Genomic DNA, 19,020 nt, shown 5'->3' on the forward strand with positions numbered 1-19,020 from the left:
ACGTCTTAAACCCTCCTGGTGAGACAGAAAACTACGTATGTGCGATTTCTTCTAGGGGACCCTTCTATGGGTTCATCAAAACGAGACTTGTGACTGTTTTAAGAGACTCATGATCACATCACAGGTTTCTGACTTTATAATTTCTATTTAAATAAGTCGACACCTTAAGAACCTCCCAGAAAGTGGAAAAGTGGTATACCCAGACTGAGGAAGTCTGATTCCAAAGTCCATGATTTCTTACACCAGCTTCACTCAGTTGAACAATCTGCATTTCACTGTGATACTACCAAACTACCACCGGATTAAGCGTGGGTAACAGCAATTGAGTTAATGTAACTTAGAACTTTTATCATTAATAAAAGTGCTGTACCAGGTTCAGGAAATAGTTCTTTACAAGTGTTTAAAAAAAGGCCAGCTACAAAGTGCAACAGTATTGCTGAAAAGCAAATCTAGTAATTAACTGCAAAGCTGGGTACTACTACTGCCAGGTGTTTTCCACATTCAGGAATTCACACCAGGTAAGAGGCCTATACGCAAATAAATAAATAGAGAGAATGGGGAGAAAAATCACATTTATTAGTTAAAGACAACCACAGGCTGGACACAACACACATGCTAAAAAGTGGACTGTCTTTTAAAACTTCCAAGGTAAATAGGTAAATTTTTTCCACAGCCCCACAATCATTTCATTAAGTACAAATTAAAAGGCCCACGGTTAAGACATTAAACAGTAAAATACGTAATAAATGCTCCAACCTACCCTCTCCCCCGAAAGCTGCTTCTAAGTTTAAAACCATGAATTTGACTAACCATGCCACTGAAAACCATCCAGGTTACTAGAGGCTGAATGAGTTTTCAATGTCTGAGTCCTAGAAATATCACTCCCTACCCCAACCCTAGCAAATTCTAACTTTACATTTGACATAAGGCATTAACATCGATTAAAGCCTCAGTTTAATAATCAGAATTTAAATGAAGTCTCCTGAAGACTTCTCTTCTGGCAAAACCATGTATCAAACTCTGGAAAAACATTCAGACCCACTTCTAGCTATTACTGAAATAAATGATTAGAAAGTTAGGTTGGTGAGCCAAAGTTAAACCTAAAGCTATCCCCTGGATCTTTCTAGCAATAAACCCATGTTGAACCTACCATGAAAACTTTTATTCACTGTGCTTTTGGTTATGTTGCCTCCTGATTAGTCATTAATTTTAATGAGGTTTTTTCCTTGTGTTGAGTATGAATAGACCTTACAGTTTGAAGATCTCTAAAATTCCCTGAATTATTGGAAAGACATTCATGACTCCCAGCGTGACTACAGTTAAGAGCCCCAGGGAGCCTGTGAAGACTAGAATCTACAAGTAACCTGCACTGAGAACGTTGTGCAAACTCAATCAGTTAAGGAGACTCAAGTTTAGCTCCTGGCCATCTTAAAGAGCGAATGTATGTCTTTCACAGGTTTGTTCAACATTTCAGTAATTCACAGTATAGCCAAGAGCATGAGAATAAATCTCTTGAAAAAAACCAGTTATTTGGAGCTTTTTAAATTATAAATTTTGCCAAAGTCATCCACATTCTCACATTACATAGATGACTTTGTATCTATTTCACTATTCTCTCATTTAACCATACTAGCAAATAAGGAAAAGGCTATATTAAATGACTCCCCTGATGTTGGGAGCTGACAAAGCTTTTATGCAATGTAGCCTATAACTAAAAATTCACCTAAATCAGTTCATTGACTCCTGCAATATAGTTCATTGTAAAGGGCCTTCTGATTCCCCCTGCCTCCCAAATTAAATAAAAAGGAGCAGTCATTTGTTTTCATGATTAAAAACAAAACAAAACAAAAAAAACCAGACCATCTAAGCAAAGTTTTACATAACATTATATATATAAAATAAAGTACAATTTCCACTTAATTCAGTCTTCAAATATTTTTTATTGGAAGGCCATGCATTGCCTTCATTTATTGTATTTCAAATCACTGTACATTTACTTTTGTGAAAACACTGCCTGCATTTTCTAGTACAAAAAAAACCTAAAAATTGTTTCAGGAATGTAGAGAAATATCCAACTTAAATAGCGAAAAAGTGCACCATAATTACTGCTGCACTGCAGTCATTTCTGCAATTCCCATGTTTCTTAAATAACTATCTTGTCAGATAACACACAATATAAAGAGCAATTATGAAAAACAGACATTTACATATACTTCTAAAGTCTTATTGAGAATATCCTGTTGGCATTGGATAACCAATCATAGGTGCGGCTGCAGTAGCAGGATATGCATATGCCTGTTGGTTCATACCATTGTGCATATTTGGAACATTACTTCCGTATTGCTGAGTGCTATCATAACCATTCTGGTAAGTCCCTGTTGGATTACCAGTCCTAAAACTGGTCTGTATACCAGCAGACACAAAATTACTTCCAAAGCTCCCATTAGTGTAATTTGCAGCACTGTAAACACCATTCTGAGTTTTTGCCCCAAAATCTCTCTTTAGCAGGCTAGAGTAACCTCTGTCATAATTTTCCCTGTCTCTAAAGGTATTAAATCCACCCCTTTTGCCCGCAGAGTATCTGTCCCGACGGTCATCCTTCATGCCTCCTCTACCCCTGGAACGACCTGTCAAAAAAAAAAAAAAATTGCAAATTGATCAATTATGTCTATGACACAAATCATTGTGGACAGAAAGAATTAGATCTATTCATTGCAGGCGTGAAATGGTTTTACAGTTTTTCAACATAAGTTTTCCGTTCAAGGTTTTACTCACCCTCCAATACCATTTAAATGGATTTGTAGACAACGATGTGACTCACAACTACCAACATTTCCTATCAGTCATCCTTACCTGAACCTCTGTCTTCGACCAACTGAAGCAACTTGGGATTAATTGCTTGATTAGCTTCACGAAGCACAGAGATAAGGTCGCTCACTTGCTTTATGTTATTAGGTGTAAAGAAAGTGTATGCTGTGCCTGTTTTGGTACTGCGAGCAGTTCTTCCAATTCGATGAATATAATCCTCTGAGGAGTTAGGGTAGTCATAATTGATGACAAATTTCACATCTTCCACATCTGTAAGGTGTTGCAGTGTGGCAAAATAGCAATGTACGGAGTTTTGCACACCACAACAGCCAGACCAAAAATAAAAAGTTAGACAATTGTATTCCCAAGAAGGTACGGGCTGCAAAAAATACAGTTAAAATGGTTATCCATTCCCTGTAGGAATACCATTGAGGTTGAAAAAAGAAAAAAAAGCACATGTCATCTGTATAAGTTATCACCCACCCAGTGACAGACCCTGTCAAAAGGAATGTGTATTCCCTAGCACATTCCCAAATCAGCAAGTTCCCTTACAGATCATCAAGTGACATCTGAATGCTTCTGCGCAGTAGGGCCACTTAAAGTTTCACAGCAACCTCTTCATGTGCTCATTTTGAGGACCTTGAAACAAAAAAATGTACAAGGTCCTTTGCATTACACATTCATCAGAAGTTCAAACTTCTGGCCACACTGCTTGTCTTGCCAAGACCTTACAACCGCAGCTGCAAGAAAACATACCTGTCCCCCAAAAGTTGTTTTTATGCACTGTGTCTCGTCTAGGCAAGCGCTTCCAAGAAGCCAGGATTCACTTGAGAATGTGTCTCTCTCTGGCAGGTCTCGACATGACGACTACTGTGTAGGTGAGGGAGGAACTTTCAAAGCACTTTCTTTTCCCACTGACTATGTGTGAGAAGTTGCTCCTGCTCTAGATCTCATGTGCCAGTACTCACCAATTTGTAAAAGGCTTAGTACCTTTTAAAGCTGCTCTCTCCATTTCAAACTTGAACAAAAATTTCATTGAACATTGAAGTTTGGAAATATTTCTTCGACATTTCAGCAAACTCACTGAAACTCAAAGACCCACAGATCACAGTGAACAGTTTGAAACAAGGCTGTACCATGGCAGTCATGCAAAGCATGGGACAGAAGAAATACCACGGCAGTGAACTGTGAGGATAACTTCCATTTTTTCCCTCGGAGAGAACAGTTTACGGGGCAGAGGTGATATGTTCTGCCTTTTGAAGATTACTGGCACACGTTCAGCTTTTTCACCTCTCTAATCGACTGGAAGCAGCCAGCCGATCACTAGTCCTCCATCCCCCTCGAGTCCTCCGATTGTCATGCCTAGGCCTTGCCACAAAGACAGCACCTTTATGTGAAAAAAACTTAGAAAAAATGCAGAGGTTAAAGAAAGCAATAAACTTTCTTTAAAAAAGTTAAATGGAGATCTTCTGGGAAACCAAGCCATGAATGCGAGTTTGTACTAACCTAGCCCTCTGGAGGCCACATCTGTAGCAATCAGAATAGGAGCTTTTCCATGTTTGAATTCTACAAAGGAAGGCATATACATGATCAATTATCTGAGCAGAATTCTAGCTAAGTAAGGGGGGAAAAAAACTTCATTTGAAATATTTACCATTTAGAACCCAGTCACGCTCTTGTTGACTCTTGTCACCATGGATACCCATGGCAGGCCACCTAAAAGACAAGTTGTATCATAAAACTCACATTGAAAACCTCAGACTCCAGTGCTTAACCACGTCTTGTCACAGATCTCTTTAATTTCACCAGAAATTAAAAAGAATTAAATTCACTTATATTATCAGATATCCACTGCTCCTGATCCAAGTTTGCCCTTTCCTAAGCTCAGTTACAAAAAAATCTGCTTCAATGGAGGAGCCCACACATACCCATCTCTCCTCATTTTTCTGGTAAGCTCATCACATCTTCTTTTGGTTTCCACAAAAACAATGGTTTTATTCTCCTTCTCACTCATGATCTCTTCCATTAAACGAATAAGTCTAATAATGGGAGAGAGAAAGGAAAAATCCTGAGTTTTAAAAGACCATTGGTAGGGCCCCACATTTATGGTCAGCAAAACATTAAGTTCAATTTACATGGCTGGAAGTCAAAGAGAAAACACCTGCTAACCCACTTATGTAGTAGTTCGACCCTTGGTCCTTAAGTCAACCAGGGGACACATGAATTCCTTCTATAGGAAAACTATAAACGGTGATAATCATTATTTGAAGAATTCAAGATATTTTCAGAAGGATTAATAGGCTAACTAAACGAAATCACACCAACTGAAATAACAATGATCCCTCAATTTTAGCAAGGTTAGGAAGCGAATATAACAGAGTTAATAAAACTTACTTTTCATCCTTTTCTACGTCATGACACACATCCACAATCTGAAGAATGTTGTGGTTTGCACTCAGTTCAAGTGCACCAATGTTTATATGGATATAGTCTTTCAAGAAATCTTCAGCAAGCTGTCTTACTTCTTTTGGCCAAGTCGCACTCCACATTAGAGTTTGCCTATCAGGCTAATGGATTTTGGGGGGAAAAATTAGTGTCAGACTAAAAGTGAAAATAGAATTGAATTTGATCACATATTTCAAAGGACACTTACTCTTATTTGATCCACAATCTTCCTTATTTGGGGTTCAAAACCCATATCAAGCATTCTGTCTGCTTCATCAAGGACAAGATAGGTTGTTCTTCTCAGATTGGTTTTCCCACACTCTAAAAAGTCAATCAGTCTTCCAGGAGTTGCAATACAGATTTCCACACCTTTAATTAAACACGTAAGTGTAACTATAATACCTAAAATATTTAGCACCAATAACAAATAAAACTCTCTTCATTACAGACCTCTCTCCAAATCACGTATTTGTGGTCCCTTGGGAGCACCACCATAGATACAAGTAGACTTCAAGCGACATGCTCTACAATATTCAGCAGCTACTTGCTGCACCTGTTGGGCCAGTTCCCGAGTTGGTGCCAGCACCAAACACTAAGGAAAGAGAAACAGCTTTCAGCACAAACCTGGATACTAGTTTTAAACTATTAACTTATTAGTTATGATGGCAGATCCTTTCTTCATGTGTTGTCCAATACCCAAAGCAACTCCAGCTGAATAGGGTGAGCTAACCTCTGTATAAAACCACCACAAATAATTACATCTTTTGCTATGTAGTCTAAAAATCTATATATTACACTTCTAATAAAAAGTTAAAAATATATACTTACAATGGGCCCATCGCCTCTCTCTAGGAATGGCTGATGATTGATGTGGACAATGGCAGGAAGCAAATACTATTTGGGGTGAAGACGGGGACAAACAGAAATCACATTAAAATACTCTTGTTTTTAAATTAGCATTCCGTTTTCTTGCACATATTACATCAAGAGTTCTCTCAAACTTACAGACAATGTTTTCCCAGATCCAGTCTGTGCCACTCCAACCATATCCAATCCACTTAGAGCAACTGGCCATCCCTGAGCTTGAATAGCAGTGGGTTCAGTGAAATTCTGTCTTGCAATAACATCCATGACATTTGCTATAATTAGTGACAGATATTTAACAAAAATTAGTGATGCCAAGGAAAGGAGGAGGTAGGTGAAAACAAAAACACAGGGGTAGGGTAGAACTGAAAAGTAGCACTCACCAGGGAAATTAGCTTCATAAAAATTTAGAACTGGCTTCGGGCAGTTGTGACCTCTAACTGTAATTTCCTTGCTTCTTCTGTATGTTTCCACCTCTTGCTGCAAAACAAATTATAACAGTCTTAAAGCTCATGACAACCACCCCTAACTAAATACGTAATTGGCAAGCCCGTAACTTCATAATTTAGTAACTAGTTTAAAGTAGCTTCATTTTAATCTGGAACCGCGTATGAAAACCCTATATGACAAAAAAACCGTTTATTCTGCTATACTCAATCTAAAAAAAAAAAATTCCCAAAGCCACCTATTTGCAAAAGTGAGTCACACCTTTCCCAATTACGAAGTCAGAAAACGTAACTCTACCAAAATTGAGTTATTTGCAAAACACCTGTCAGAATTTCATTTACTAGACTCCATTGAGTTACAGCCTGATGAAGCCACATGAATTTACTCACTGCTGTCCGCCTAGCCAAATCAGGGTGCTCTTGATAGAAATTCTTCTCAAACTTGGGCAGCTCATCAAGATTCCACTTCTTTTTAACTAGTTTCTCCCCAGGGTTTCCAAACTTCTTTCCAGATAAGGGCCCCGCCCTACTTCCTCCAAATCGAGGTGCACCAAACCTGGAATGAAGAAAAAAAGTTATTTACATTTTCAAATGGCTACACCTAGGTTTCTGGACAGATTTGTTTACCATCCCTTGGCACAAGCTAAAGATCACTGAAAGCCGACTTCGAGAGGTAAACCTAGCACTGTCCTTAGTGATAATCTCTCTCTCAACAGCCACAGTTAACGTTTCCCGTAGTCCCAAGTACACACAACTTAGGCCACGTAAACAGCCTGGGATTTACTATATCGAAAACTTGTCACCCAGATGCCAGAATTTAGTATTACACACCACTTCTTGTGGTTACTATTATCTTTCTCACCAGTCTAGCAATTCATTATCAGTGATAACAAGCCTACATGAACCGAAGAGCATCACAACGATGTTACTCATATGGCCGTTTTCAAGCCAAAGAGCTTTGATGTCAACAATCTAGACAGCACAGACAACGAAAACGAAACAACGGTTTAGAAACACTTCTGCTAGCAAACCGAGCTGGGGGGACGCCGCGGTAGAGCTCCGGATCAACGAATTAAAATTATATAACGCAGGAAAAAAGAAAAGGAGGAGCCGGCGACTACCGGGGGAGGAGTCCCGGCCCGGGCGGAGCCGGCCGGGCGGCGTTCCCGCTGGGGCGGCGCTTCCCCCTTTGTCTCGCATTTCTCTCTGCGCCACATTTTCTCGACGCTGCCATTTTGAGCTCCTCCGCCGGGCGGAGTAACAAAGGCGCCGCCGCCATGTCCAAGGCCGGCATTTTATACCCGCGACTCAGCCACATGGCTGATGCCGGCCGCCCTCCTACCCCCACAGCACCAGTGGCTTTGGAGGTGGTCCCTTCGCTCCCACAGAATGCCCGACCACCCCAAAAACACCTCCCGAAAGGCCGCACCTAACAGCTGTTCCTTCGTCTGCCTCGAAGCGTCGCGCTTTCATCCGAACAATGCGCTCCCTCTGAATTCCCTCAACAGCTACCAAATGGCAGCCGCCCCGACGGCTCCCCGACCCCCACACAAAAAGCGAGGATGAAGACACTATCCCGTCAAATCTCTCCCACTCACTGTTACGTGAATATCAAAATGGCGCAAGCCTTCGGGAAAGGAGGCCCCAAGATAGCCCGGAAAGGCCGAGTCCAAGCCGCAAAGCCCCGGCCCGCCGCCACCCTGACCCGCCCTCCCATCCCCCACCCGCCAGCCCTGACAACTCGGCTCCCACACTCACCCTCGATCCCGGCCGCGGTCTCGGTCACTCGAATAACCCGACATAGCGTCAATGGTTGCGGTTGGCGGGGAACGAAGTAGATAGAAAAGGGTGCGACGAGTCGCTGGAAATGGCTTCGGCGACGGCGAAGCCTTGCGGGGGCGGCAGCGGAGGAGTGACGGCGATGACACCAGCCAAAGCTGCACACCTAGAGACCGGTGGAAATGAATGAGGTGCCGGCCGCTTTCCGGCAGCCGCTTTTATAGTCTGGACCTCCTCCTACGCCGCAAGGCACGCTGGGAGCCGCTCTATGACCTAATCGCCCCGCCCCTCGCGCAGAGGCCGCAACGCCCGCCGGCGTTCCGCGATCGCCGCGCTTTCACCCCACCCCGTGCCGCTCTCTCAGGTCAGGGCCCACCCACCATTGAAATGCCTCATTCTCCACTCTCTTGACCTCACCTTCTTCTCGTCTTTCCACACCTCAAGAAAGCCACCCTGCCCTTTCCCAAGCCCAGCCAGACGATAAAACAGCCAGCCCAAGCCCGCCCACCCTCCCCACTCGGAGGTGTTTACGTCTCCAAAGAGCCCTCACGCCTGTAACCAAATGAGAGGGAAGGCGGGGGCCTGGCGTTGTCACGTGACGTTACCCCCCCACCGCCCACCGTGACAGGGGGCCGCACTACTTCCCCGTTGACGTCGGCGGAGGGATACATAACGAAATAGCTCACCGGAAGTGCGCTGCCAGCACCCGGGACCCGCCCCCAGCTGCCGGCTAACTTGGACCGTCCGACCCACGGGTCTGACAATCCTGTGACGGGTTTTGGCCGGCGGAGAATGGTCTCTAAACTTCCCAAACCGCTTCCGTGGCACGTGCTGTGAAAGGAAGTGCTCCTCTGATGACCAATCAGCGGCGAGAAGTTCTTTTAACGTCCCTCCCTCTTTCACGCCTCCTTCCCCGCGCTTTAGTTCGTGCGCCCGCCCCCCAGCGTCTGCTCTGCGTTCGGTCCTTGCAGGACACCGTCGCCGGTCTGGCAGCGTCGGAGTCCGGCGGCGACCTGCTTCCGAGACATGGCCCGCTCGGAGGCTGGTGAGTGTTTCCCTGGGGTCGCGGTGTGTGTTTACTGAAACTGTCCACCTTCAGGGAGGCCTCGGGCTAGCCCGGACTGGGTCTGGGGTGTCGGCGGGGCTCGTTACTGTCAGACGCTGCGTCGCGGTGGCGGGTTCTCTGGATAGGGTCTCTCAGCTTCACCCCCTCTTCGCTTTGAGGCCGTGGAACAGCAGTATGAGGTGGGAGAGAGGCACTGGGGCGAGGCCGGTAGGACGCTCGGGTCCTGGCTGCAAAAAGAGCAGTCAGAAGGGTCGTCCTCGGACTTGTCTTTCTGTGGGGCGTCTAGCCGCTGTCCATGTGCCCTCCTCCCTTGCACTATGGGCCCTGAGGTCGTACCTCCTTTTGTAGTGGTCTTTAAAGGAACGGCACTCTTAAGGTTTATTCATGCCCCTGCCACAGAAGAATAGTGGTGCTTTTTTCTCTTCAGTGCCCTCTAGAGTCATGGGCTTTGTCTAGCACCGCTTTTGAAGAGCGAATTAATTTGGTTGTCTAGGACGCTTTCATCCTTTTCACTAGGACTGCGTACAAACCAGTTGTCATGGTTTGGCCAGTTGTGAGAAATGGGCTTGGAGAGGGGGATTATGTGCCTGGAAGATACACTCTCATTCGTTTCCAGAACGTCATGTGTCCAGAACATAGTGGAGATGTTTGTTTCTAATATCGATTGCCAGTGCTTTCCTACCAATCGTCAGGCATTTCAAGGAACAAGTATTTTAAGCTAAGTTGCTTTTGGTAGAGAAACTGTTAAACTTCGCAAATCCCAGCAATATCTAGGGGAGAGGAGAATGTGGTATGCAGGAAACGTCAACAGTATTGATAATTCTGAGCTTCATGTACTTCCAATATTTTGTTTCATGTAGATCAATATAATAAAAAAGAAAAACTAAGAAATGCATTAGTGTTGATGTTGTCATTATGCCAGTTCTTAACAGCCTAAGTTTAATCACCACTTATTTGGGCACCAGAGAAATCCTGACTTGCACAAGATAATTGGGTAAACACATGACCAATACTGTTGGGAGTTTGAAGCAACATATTTTATTAATGACTGTCTAGTAACTTCAGATTATTATTAAACTGTTGCTTATGACATAATATTCCTGTTTACTTGTAAATATGTTTTAACTAAAAACACCCACGTAAGGCTTATATAAGTAACTTAAGATTTTAGGCTGCAACAGTAACAGTTGAATTTGCAGTATAGTTTTGACTGTATAGAAATTACAGCACTCTGGAAATCATCCCAAGAAATTAAATACATCTTTTTAAAAATCATGCCTAACGGGTCTTTGAAATTCTATAACAATCAAATTCCCTATCTTCTACAAAGTTCAGTGTCTTTTTTTTTTTCTGGGTGGGGAGGTTGTTGGATTTTTTGAATGGGTGTGTGATTTTTTTCTGGTGGTATTTAAGACTGATCTTTCCCCCTTTTTCCCAACAGAGTGGGTAACCATTGCCAATAGCCTTCTTTTTAAGTGTCATATACATCTGAGAATACATGAACTTCAAGACTGTGATGCTAATGTTTTTATTGCCCTTTATCAGTCTATTTTGGGAGAAAAGGTACCAGGTAAGACTACTAAAAGCAGGAGTAATTTTGCCTATATCTTAGGTCAGAAGTTTATGGTCCTTTAGTTAGATGCTTTGGTATTTATAACATTTCATTTTCTCTTTGCCTATATATTTTTTAATATTGCATATTAAATTATATATTAATATACAATATTTAAATATCGTATATTAAATGGTATTTAATATTGCGTATTGTCTAATTATAATATTATATTCCTTAAGGAATACCCTGTGGAATCCACTCAATAATGGCCTTGAGCAGATCAGTTTGAGGGCTCCTGATAATCACTGGTTAATCCAATCATGGCTAATGCCTTGTGAAAGTTGCATCCTTTCTGAAAATGTACCTTCAAAGGTTGTAAAATTGAGTGGAACTTGGGAATTTATTGGATCCTGTTACTTAACCAGTGTTAGGGGTAAGAATTGATATTTGTACTTGATGAACCTAATTTACCAAGACAGTTAATAAGCGTATATATCCTTTCATCTTGCTCCCCATCTCACTATGTTCAAGAACAGGGTGGTACCAACTCAGCTTAAGTGATTCTCCCCTGTCTGCCTCCCAAAGTGATAGGATTACAGGCATGAGCCACCATGCCCAGCCTGTACTGACATTTTAAATCTTTATACCAATAATTCCAGTTGGCTACTCAAAAGGACATATAAGGGCCGGGCGTGGTGGCTCACGCCTGTAATCCCAGCACTTTGGGAGGCTGATCATTTGAGGCAGGTGGATCACCTGAGGCTAGGAGTTCAAGACCAGCCTGGCCAACATGGCAAAACCCCGTCTCTGCTAAAAATACAAAGATTAGCCAGGCATAGTGGTGCACGCCTATAATCCCAGCTACTTGGGAGGCTGAGGCAAGAGAATTGCTTGAGCCGGGGAGGCAGAGGTTGTAGTGAGCCAAGATCACGCCACTGCATTCCAGCCTGGACAACAGAGCGAGACCCTGTCTCAATAAATAAATAAACAAACATACATATATATAAAATAATCTTCCAATGCCTGCTGTGTTGTTTTTTTTTTTCCTCTCGTAGAAAGCAGCCCATAGTTATGGGTTAAAGTATCATGTCTTGGCTCCCTTACTAGACTATTAGCTCTCTTTGAATGTAGGGGCCACTTTATCTTCCTTAACATGGTGCTTCTTGTAAAGCATGTTCATATATATATGTATATATAAATGGTGTAATAAATATTCAGTCAATATCCAAAATTGATAAATCGGTTCAATCAATAAATAACCAATAAAGATTCTGCTGTGTAGAGTTCAGGATTTATTAATTTTAGTCTGTACTTTACAGCATGTTCTGTTTGGGCAGAGCTTTCATAGCAGTTGAGCATATTCAGTAGCCTAGTGAGAGACAATGAGATGAAAACTTGGTCTCTCATGGATACAAAATTATGTGATTTTTTTTTTCCCCCACAGACCTCATAGCTATTCCTAGGAGTCAAGAGGATGATGCACACAATGTACAAGCAGTAATTGATTCGCTGGCCTTGGATTACTTACAGGTCAGCTTGTCTCACATAACAGGTTGGTATATATTTAACTATCACATAATTATGCATTTTAGTAAAATAATTGTTAGAACCGTAGACATTGTTTACTTAACCAAATGATTGAGCTTATGGAGTAGACCAAATTGTAAGATTGAGCTAAGGCAGTCAACTGATTAGAGGTCAGGCCCATGCATGAGAACTTTTCCAGGAGAGCTGAACATCGATTTTGCGATTGATCTGGGTCTGAAACGTGAGTATCCTAGCTGGTAATTTGAGGTATGTTTTTTGTTTTTATGTTATGTTGTTTTGTTTATTTTTATTTTTTTTGATTCAGAGTGTCACTCTGTTGCCCAGGCTGGAGTGCAGTGGTGCAGTCACAGCTCACTGAAGCCTCAACCTCCTAAGCTCAGGTGATCCTCTCACTTCAGCCTCCCAGGTAGCTGGGACTACAGCTGTGCACCACCATGCCTGGCTAATTTTTTCTATTTTTTGTAAAGACAGAGTTTCGCCATTTGCCCAGGCTGATTTGGAATTCCTAGGCTCAGGCAATCCCCCTGGCTCCGCTTGTGAAATTGCTGGGATTACAGGCCTGAACCACTGTGCCTGGCCGTGTTGTTTTATTTTAAAGCATACTAATGCTTCTTGTTTGTGATAGCTAAAAATTAGAAACACCTAAATGTCCATTAGTAGGGACTGGTTAAATAAATCATGATAGTTGCATACAGTGGACTGCTCTGTGGCTATAAAAGATGATTGAATATACTCTGTGCACCATGTTCCAGGTTAGGGGAACAATCTGTAGCATCTGTGATGTGAGAAAAATGTAGTACAATTATAATGGTAATGTGCAGAGTAGTATGCTAGTGTTTGTAAAAACAAAGGTGTGGAGAAGATATTTGCAGTTGTTTGCAATCAGAAGGACTGTCTAGAAGCATATACAAGAAACTCGTAATACTGATTGCCTCCAACAAAGGGAACCTTAGGGTTGCAGGAGAAAGGGACAAGAACTCTCACTGTATACTTTTTGCACTTTCTGAATTTTGAACCATATTATCTATTCAAAAAATTTTTACTGTAATTAAATCTCCAAAATAAAGTATGTTATGCTGTATCCTAAAACCAAGCATACAAAATATATTTACAGATCACTATATTATGTGTATTTCATTTATGTTTAGAAATGAAAGATTATTCCAGTAAGTTATTTCAAGCTTATGAATAGAGGGAATATTGACGATGTGAAACTATAATCACAAAAAGAGGATTTATACTGTTGATTTATTCTTTGATAGTTGTAAAAGGAGATAAATGTTAATCAAGATAAGTCCCGATTTACATCTCTTAATTTGGTACTGACAAGAACAAATTTTTTGCAAAGAGAATAAAATACTTCTCTGTCTTAAGTTTTTTAATGCACTTCTAGGTGAGTAAATCAGTTTGGAGATAATTTGAGAGATAGTCCCATAGTTTCCTTCTTTTTTTGCTATTTGTAATTGCTTTATCACCCAAGTAGGACAAGTTCTGGTATTTGTGCTTGTTAAACATACTATAGCAGGGTTGTTAACATATATGTTTGTAAAACTTTTTAATGCAGAGCTGTCTTTGACAGATTACACCCACCCCATGAAAAATTGTAAAACAGTTTCTCCTGCAGCATGAAGCACTGCATTCTGGCTGGCAGTCTTAGTTGCTAGGTTGTCAGTATACTCACCATCCTAGAAACTGAAAAGTTTTGAGGATACTCTTGGGATATACTTAGGTATTTTTAAGTCAGAAAAACACATCCAAAACCAAGATTTCTGGTTCATTGTTTTAAACGAAAAAACTATCAAATATTGTCGTTACTAGTAGTAGTATAAAACGTCACATTTCTGGTTAAGGTTTGTTGTGCATCATGGCTGAGGTTACGATTGGCTAGATTCTCCCAAATATCAAGTTTCTACACTGCTTCTCCCATATTGGTGTGAACTCATGAGAATGCCAGGCATGATCTCCCGAAGGACAGAGTATCACAAGAGTTAAGTTCCATCTATACCTGAGGTTGACTTGGAGTCCATTTCAGGTGACATTAAATATGTCAAGTTTTCATGCTTTTTGCCAACCCATTTCTAGTCAACATTTCAACCTAAACATTCATGTTAAAAATCTGTTATGGAGCAGGTACTGTGCTAGGGACTGTGTTATAATCTGAGTGTGAAGTGGATATGGCAGGAGATGTAGCTGGAAATGCTGAAGATGGGGTGAGATTTTAAAAGGTTTTATATGCAGTGCTTATATTTCAGAAGGGAGTCAGGGAAAGGAATTTAATCAGAAAAATAGTATGATATACACAAAATGAGGAGTTAACAAATATGGGGGGTTATGGTGGAGAACTCAGGAATTCCCGAGGAAAGTATCCCAACAAGTTTATTGTTTTTTTTGTTGTTGTTGTTTTGATGTTACTCTGCTGCTGTAATCTTCTGAACAAACCACCATTTAGAATAGGATACCACAGTCTGAAAGTGTTCTCTCTTGCCATTTTTTTCCACCAATCTGGTAAAGTCCTGTTTTGCTGCATTATATTTTGGTATAAATCTTACTAGAGATGTTACCTTAAGTCCAATTATTTTGCTTCTCCAAGAAAGGAAGGAATATGCCAGTGAATTATTAGATACCATATTTAAATCTTCCCCCTTTTTTCTTCAAACATAATCAGGCGGCAGGAAATTGGTGTTTTTAATATTTATAATTGTTTCGTGTGTATTCTTTTTTTTATTTAATCTCCAAGGAACTGTAAGTTGCTATATCGCCTGTATTCTTAACTGGCATTTTCACAATGTTATATCCAAGTTTCAAGATTATGAAGCTTTCAGATTTCATGGTTAAATTTTTTAATGGCTCTATATTCTGTCTCCAGGAGAAAATATAGTGAAAGGAGATAAAGAATCTATTAAGAATCTCCTGGAAATATTTGATGGTTTGTTGGAGTATCTTACAGAACGCATCAGTGAAACATCTCATGAGAAAAGTAAGTTGAAGAATGGAAATTTGGTTTGGTTTACCTTTTATGATATGTCCCTTTTGCCTTTTATCTTTTTGTATATTTTTCTTCATAGGAAGCAGATTCACTAATACAGTATATCTGATAACTTTAGTTGTAAATTTCAAATTCTTACTGTTCTAGCTGGTTGGAAACTCTCTTAGACTGTCATGTTCTTTTTTTTTTTTTTTTTTTTTTTTTGAGACGGAGTCATGCTCTGTCGCCCAGGCTGGAGTGCAGTGGCCGGATCTCAGCTCACTGCAAGCTCCGCCTCCCGGGTACACGCCATTCTCCTGCCTCAGCCTCCCAAGTAGCTGGGACTACAGGCGCCCGCCACTTCGCCTGGCTAGTTTTTTTGTATTTTTAGTAGAGACAGGGTTTCACCGTGTTAGCAAGGATGGTCTCAATCTCCTGACCTCGTGATCCGCCCGTCTCGGCCTCCCAAAGTGCTGGGATTACAGGCTTGAGCCACCGCGCCTGGCCAACTGTCATGTTCTTTATCAGCTTGCATGTTGCTTATAAATTACTTTAAAACTAATTTATACTAGAAAGGTAAATTTCTGGCTAAATTATTTATTGTCCTATGATTGCATAAAATGTCCTACTCCAAAATTTTGTGTTTCTGAACTGCCATTTATGCTAAAAATTTGGATGTTACTGAGGCATCAACAGGAAGAACTGGTGCATTTCTGTCTTTAGCTTGCACTTACATTTGTGACAGCCTAAATATTTCAAATGTTTATCATTGCAAAAAGTAAAAGAACTTAACTGTCTTAATAATTTGAGATTAAGTAAATAATGTTGTTGGTCATGAATGGAGTAATATATTACCTGTTCTTATATTGAAAAGTTACCCAAAATAAATTTTCAGCAGTAACCACAATTTACATAAATTCGAATACAAATTAAGACAAAAAATTGGGGTAGGCTCATCCTCCTTCATTCTCACTTCATTCTCACTTAGTGAGACCTGTGATTATAACATTTGAAATTAATCTTAAAAGTCTTTGGTTAGAGATAGTTTCCTACCTTTAATCATTGTTGCTAAACTATTTAAAAGCTGGGAGGGAAAATTGAAAAGTCTGCCACACTGGACCTTTCTTTGTTTCAAAAATTGAGTGTTTTATATGCGCCTGAGTACTCTGGGAAGATTCCAAGCTGCGTGTCATGTTGATGCTCTCAAACCTGTACTTGAGTCAGGGAGACAGCCATAAATACGTACATTAAAAGCATAAAGGGGGAATTAGAACTAGGGGAGAGTATTGACAGGTGGAACTCACCTAATTCAAGGCTACCAGTAGGTATTTGTATGGTGTGTACCTTTTTAGTCTTTTTAGCAATAGGGTTAAGAGGTAGAAAATTACCTCTAAGTAAAGAGATAGAGGTTAATTTGAAATGTAAAGAGAGCAGCAGGTTTTTACAGTTTAGTGCTTGCTCGCAGGAAGGGGAGGGATGGTAGTGCCTGGCTAATGATACGGCAGTGGGGATGAATAGAGGAGGGCACAGCTGAGGGATACTTTTATGTGAGTCTGGTGGTGATGAAAGACTGAAGGATATTTCCAGGGGAGATCGGCAGTATGTGGTGAGCTACTGGGGAAGTTGCTCAGATAGGCTTCCCTATATGACAGTACCTTAGCTGGACAGCATTTTCTTAGTCTGCTTCTCATCTTTGGAGGTCTAAAATATACTTACCTGGCAGTATTACCTAGAGCTGATTAGATTCTTCAAAATGCCTGTTAACAGTAATGGGGAACAAATCTTTATTATCACTAATCGCATCAGCTGTGCAGGGCAGCTTCTACCTGGGACCTGAGCTAGCATTATCATTTACCACTGAAGGAGGAGGGGTTGAAAGGAAGACCGTGGGTTCAGTGCTGGGTTCTGCCTCTCACTATCTGACGGCAGCTCTCTAAGCCTGTTTTCTCAGCTGAAATTCTTTCATAGTAGTTGTGAAAGTTAAGTAAGTAGATAATGTGTAAACAGTTGAGCACACAGCCTAGCTCAGAGTAAATGCATAATAAATGTTAACTGATGTTATTGAAATGTTGCTTGGTGAATATGGAAATAGAAAAAAAAGGTGGGTGTTTGAATAGTGAATCTCTAGACATGGACGTGAAAATATCCAAAGGGGTAAATCTGAATCATGGGAGGTTTCACCTACCTATATTTTGAAATCATTTCCCTAGTGAGTTATAGCCACTGGTGAAAGTATGTATTCTTCAAGTATGGTGGGATGGAAAAAAGGACTGATGGTCTTAAGAAAAATTTCATCCAAGCCCTGATGCAGCCTGACTCAGCCTAAGGCATGATTATCTTGGAGCTTGCATTACGTTGACGCAATCATGTTTTGTGTTATCTTGATATACCTCAGACATACCTTACAGATGGAGAGGTATAAGAATATTAAATGGACTGGACGTGCTACCAACTTAAGAAATAAAACATTGTTCATACAACTCTATGCCCTATTTTTAAAGCAACATTCTTGTTTCTTTGTTACTCGAATAATACATGCTCATTATAGGTGAAGATTTGGTTCTTTCTGATTGTACTTTCACAAGAACCCTGTTTACCATGGCAAATTAGGGGTGCCTCACTGTCCTTACCTCTCCCTGCCTCTTACATAGAAAAAGTAGTATTCACTTAGGGGTTTTTTGGTATTGTTTTTATCTGTTCTGAACAGGTGAAACTCAACAATATTTTAAAGAATCCGATCGAGGAGAACCTTTGGAAGAGCCAGAAAGTACTAAAGAATCTAAATCATCATGGAAAAGAGTTTCTTTTGGGAGGTAGCATTCAGTGTCTCTGAATTTAATGAATACAAGTTACACTTTTTGGACTAAGAATTAAAATTGCACATAATATACCAAGATGGCACGAAAAAAAGCTAATGTGAAACTTCTACTAGCTTCTCATATTTTAAACCTTCTTGAGGGAGTTTTAAGAACCTTGAGTTATATATAATACCTAAATCTCAGTATTAACTACCTACTCATTTTTAAATTTTTTTTTTTTTTTTTTTTTTTTGAGACGGAGTCTCATTCTGTCTCCCAGGCTGGAGTGCAGTGGCATGATCTCGATTCACTGTAAACTCTGCTTCCCAGGTTCAAGCGATTCTCCTGCCTTAGCCTCCTGAGTAGCTGGGACTACAGGCATGCGCCACTATGCCTGGCTAATTTTTTTTTTTTTTTTTTTGAGACGGAGTCTCGGTCTGTCGCCCAGGCTGGAGTGCAGTGGCCGGATCTCAGCTCACTGCAAGCTCCGCCTCCCGGGTTCACGCCATTCTCCTGCCTCAGCCTCCCGAGTAGCTGGGACTACAGGCGCCCGCCGCCTCGCCCGGCTAGTTTTTTGTATTTTTTAGTAGAGACGGGGTTTCACTGGGTTAGCCAGAATGGTCTCGATCTCCTGACCTCGTGATCCGCCGGTCTCGGCCTCCCAAAGTGCTGGGATTACAGGCTTGAGCCACCGCGCCCGGCCAGCCTGGCTAATTTTTATGTTTTTAGTAGAGTTGGGGTTTCAC

At 41.1% G+C, this 19,020-nt stretch overlaps 2 protein-coding genes across 9 annotated transcripts in view; one reads left to right on the plus strand and one right to left on the minus strand.

The window, feature by feature from the left end:
• Nucleotides 1-556: 556 nt before the first annotated feature.
• DDX5 (DEAD-box helicase 5) lies at nt 557-9,143 on the minus strand. 4 transcript variants are annotated; one of them, XM_015120047.3, is made up of 14 exons: nt 9,029-9,143; nt 8,322-8,508; nt 6,954-7,119; nt 6,501-6,597; nt 6,259-6,392; nt 6,082-6,147; nt 5,704-5,845; nt 5,462-5,622; nt 5,203-5,375; nt 4,737-4,847; nt 4,463-4,524; nt 4,315-4,374; nt 2,854-3,078; nt 1,921-2,627 (listed from the first exon to the last, which is right to left on the minus strand). In XM_015120047.3, the coding sequence occupies exons 2-14, from the start codon at nt 8,363-8,365 to the stop codon at nt 2,224-2,226; spliced, it is 1,845 nt and encodes a 614-aa protein (XP_014975533.1). In that variant the 5' UTR covers nt 8,366-8,508; nt 9,029-9,143; the 3' UTR covers nt 1,921-2,223.
• A 144-nt stretch (nt 9,144-9,287) lies between these two features.
• The window catches only part of CEP95 (centrosomal protein 95), a 30,938-nt gene continuing 21,205 nt past the window's right edge, over nt 9,288-19,020 (plus strand). For 4 of the 5 annotated variants that reach the window (XM_001116599.5, XM_028836668.2, XM_015120113.3 and 1 more), the window contains exons 1-5: nt 9,288-9,387; nt 10,850-10,978; nt 12,408-12,515; nt 15,378-15,488; nt 18,184-18,289. In XM_001116599.5, coding sequence (XP_001116599.2) covers nt 9,369-9,387; nt 10,850-10,978; nt 12,408-12,515; nt 15,378-15,488; nt 18,184-18,289 — 473 coding nt within the window. In that variant the 5' untranslated portion in view covers nt 9,288-9,368. Of the gene's footprint in view, nt 9,388-10,849; nt 10,979-11,207; nt 11,397-12,407; nt 12,516-15,377; nt 15,489-18,183; nt 18,290-19,020 lie in introns of those variants that run through there. The other variant, XM_077972460.1, reaches the window with a different exon arrangement.

Source organism: Macaca mulatta, chromosome 16 (assembly GCF_049350105.2).
Source record: "Macaca mulatta isolate MMU2019108-1 chromosome 16, T2T-MMU8v2.0, whole genome shotgun sequence".
Taxonomy (NCBI): Eukaryota; Metazoa; Chordata; class Mammalia; order Primates; family Cercopithecidae; genus Macaca; species Macaca mulatta.

Excerpts from the sequence above, each read along its gene's own strand:
- DDX5 (XM_015120047.3), bottom strand. The coding sequence starts at position 8,365 with ATGTCGGGTTATTCGAGTGACCGAGACCGCGGCCGGGATCGAGG. Across the intron at positions 7,120-8,321 it reads GACCGCGGCCGGGATCGAGG|GTTTGGTGCACCTCGATTTG; the intron begins GTGAGTGTGGGA and ends TCTTCATTCCAG. Across the intron at positions 6,148-6,258 it reads GATCTGGGAAAACATTGTCT|TATTTGCTTCCTGCCATTGT; the intron begins GTAAGTTTGAGA and ends CACCCCAAATAG.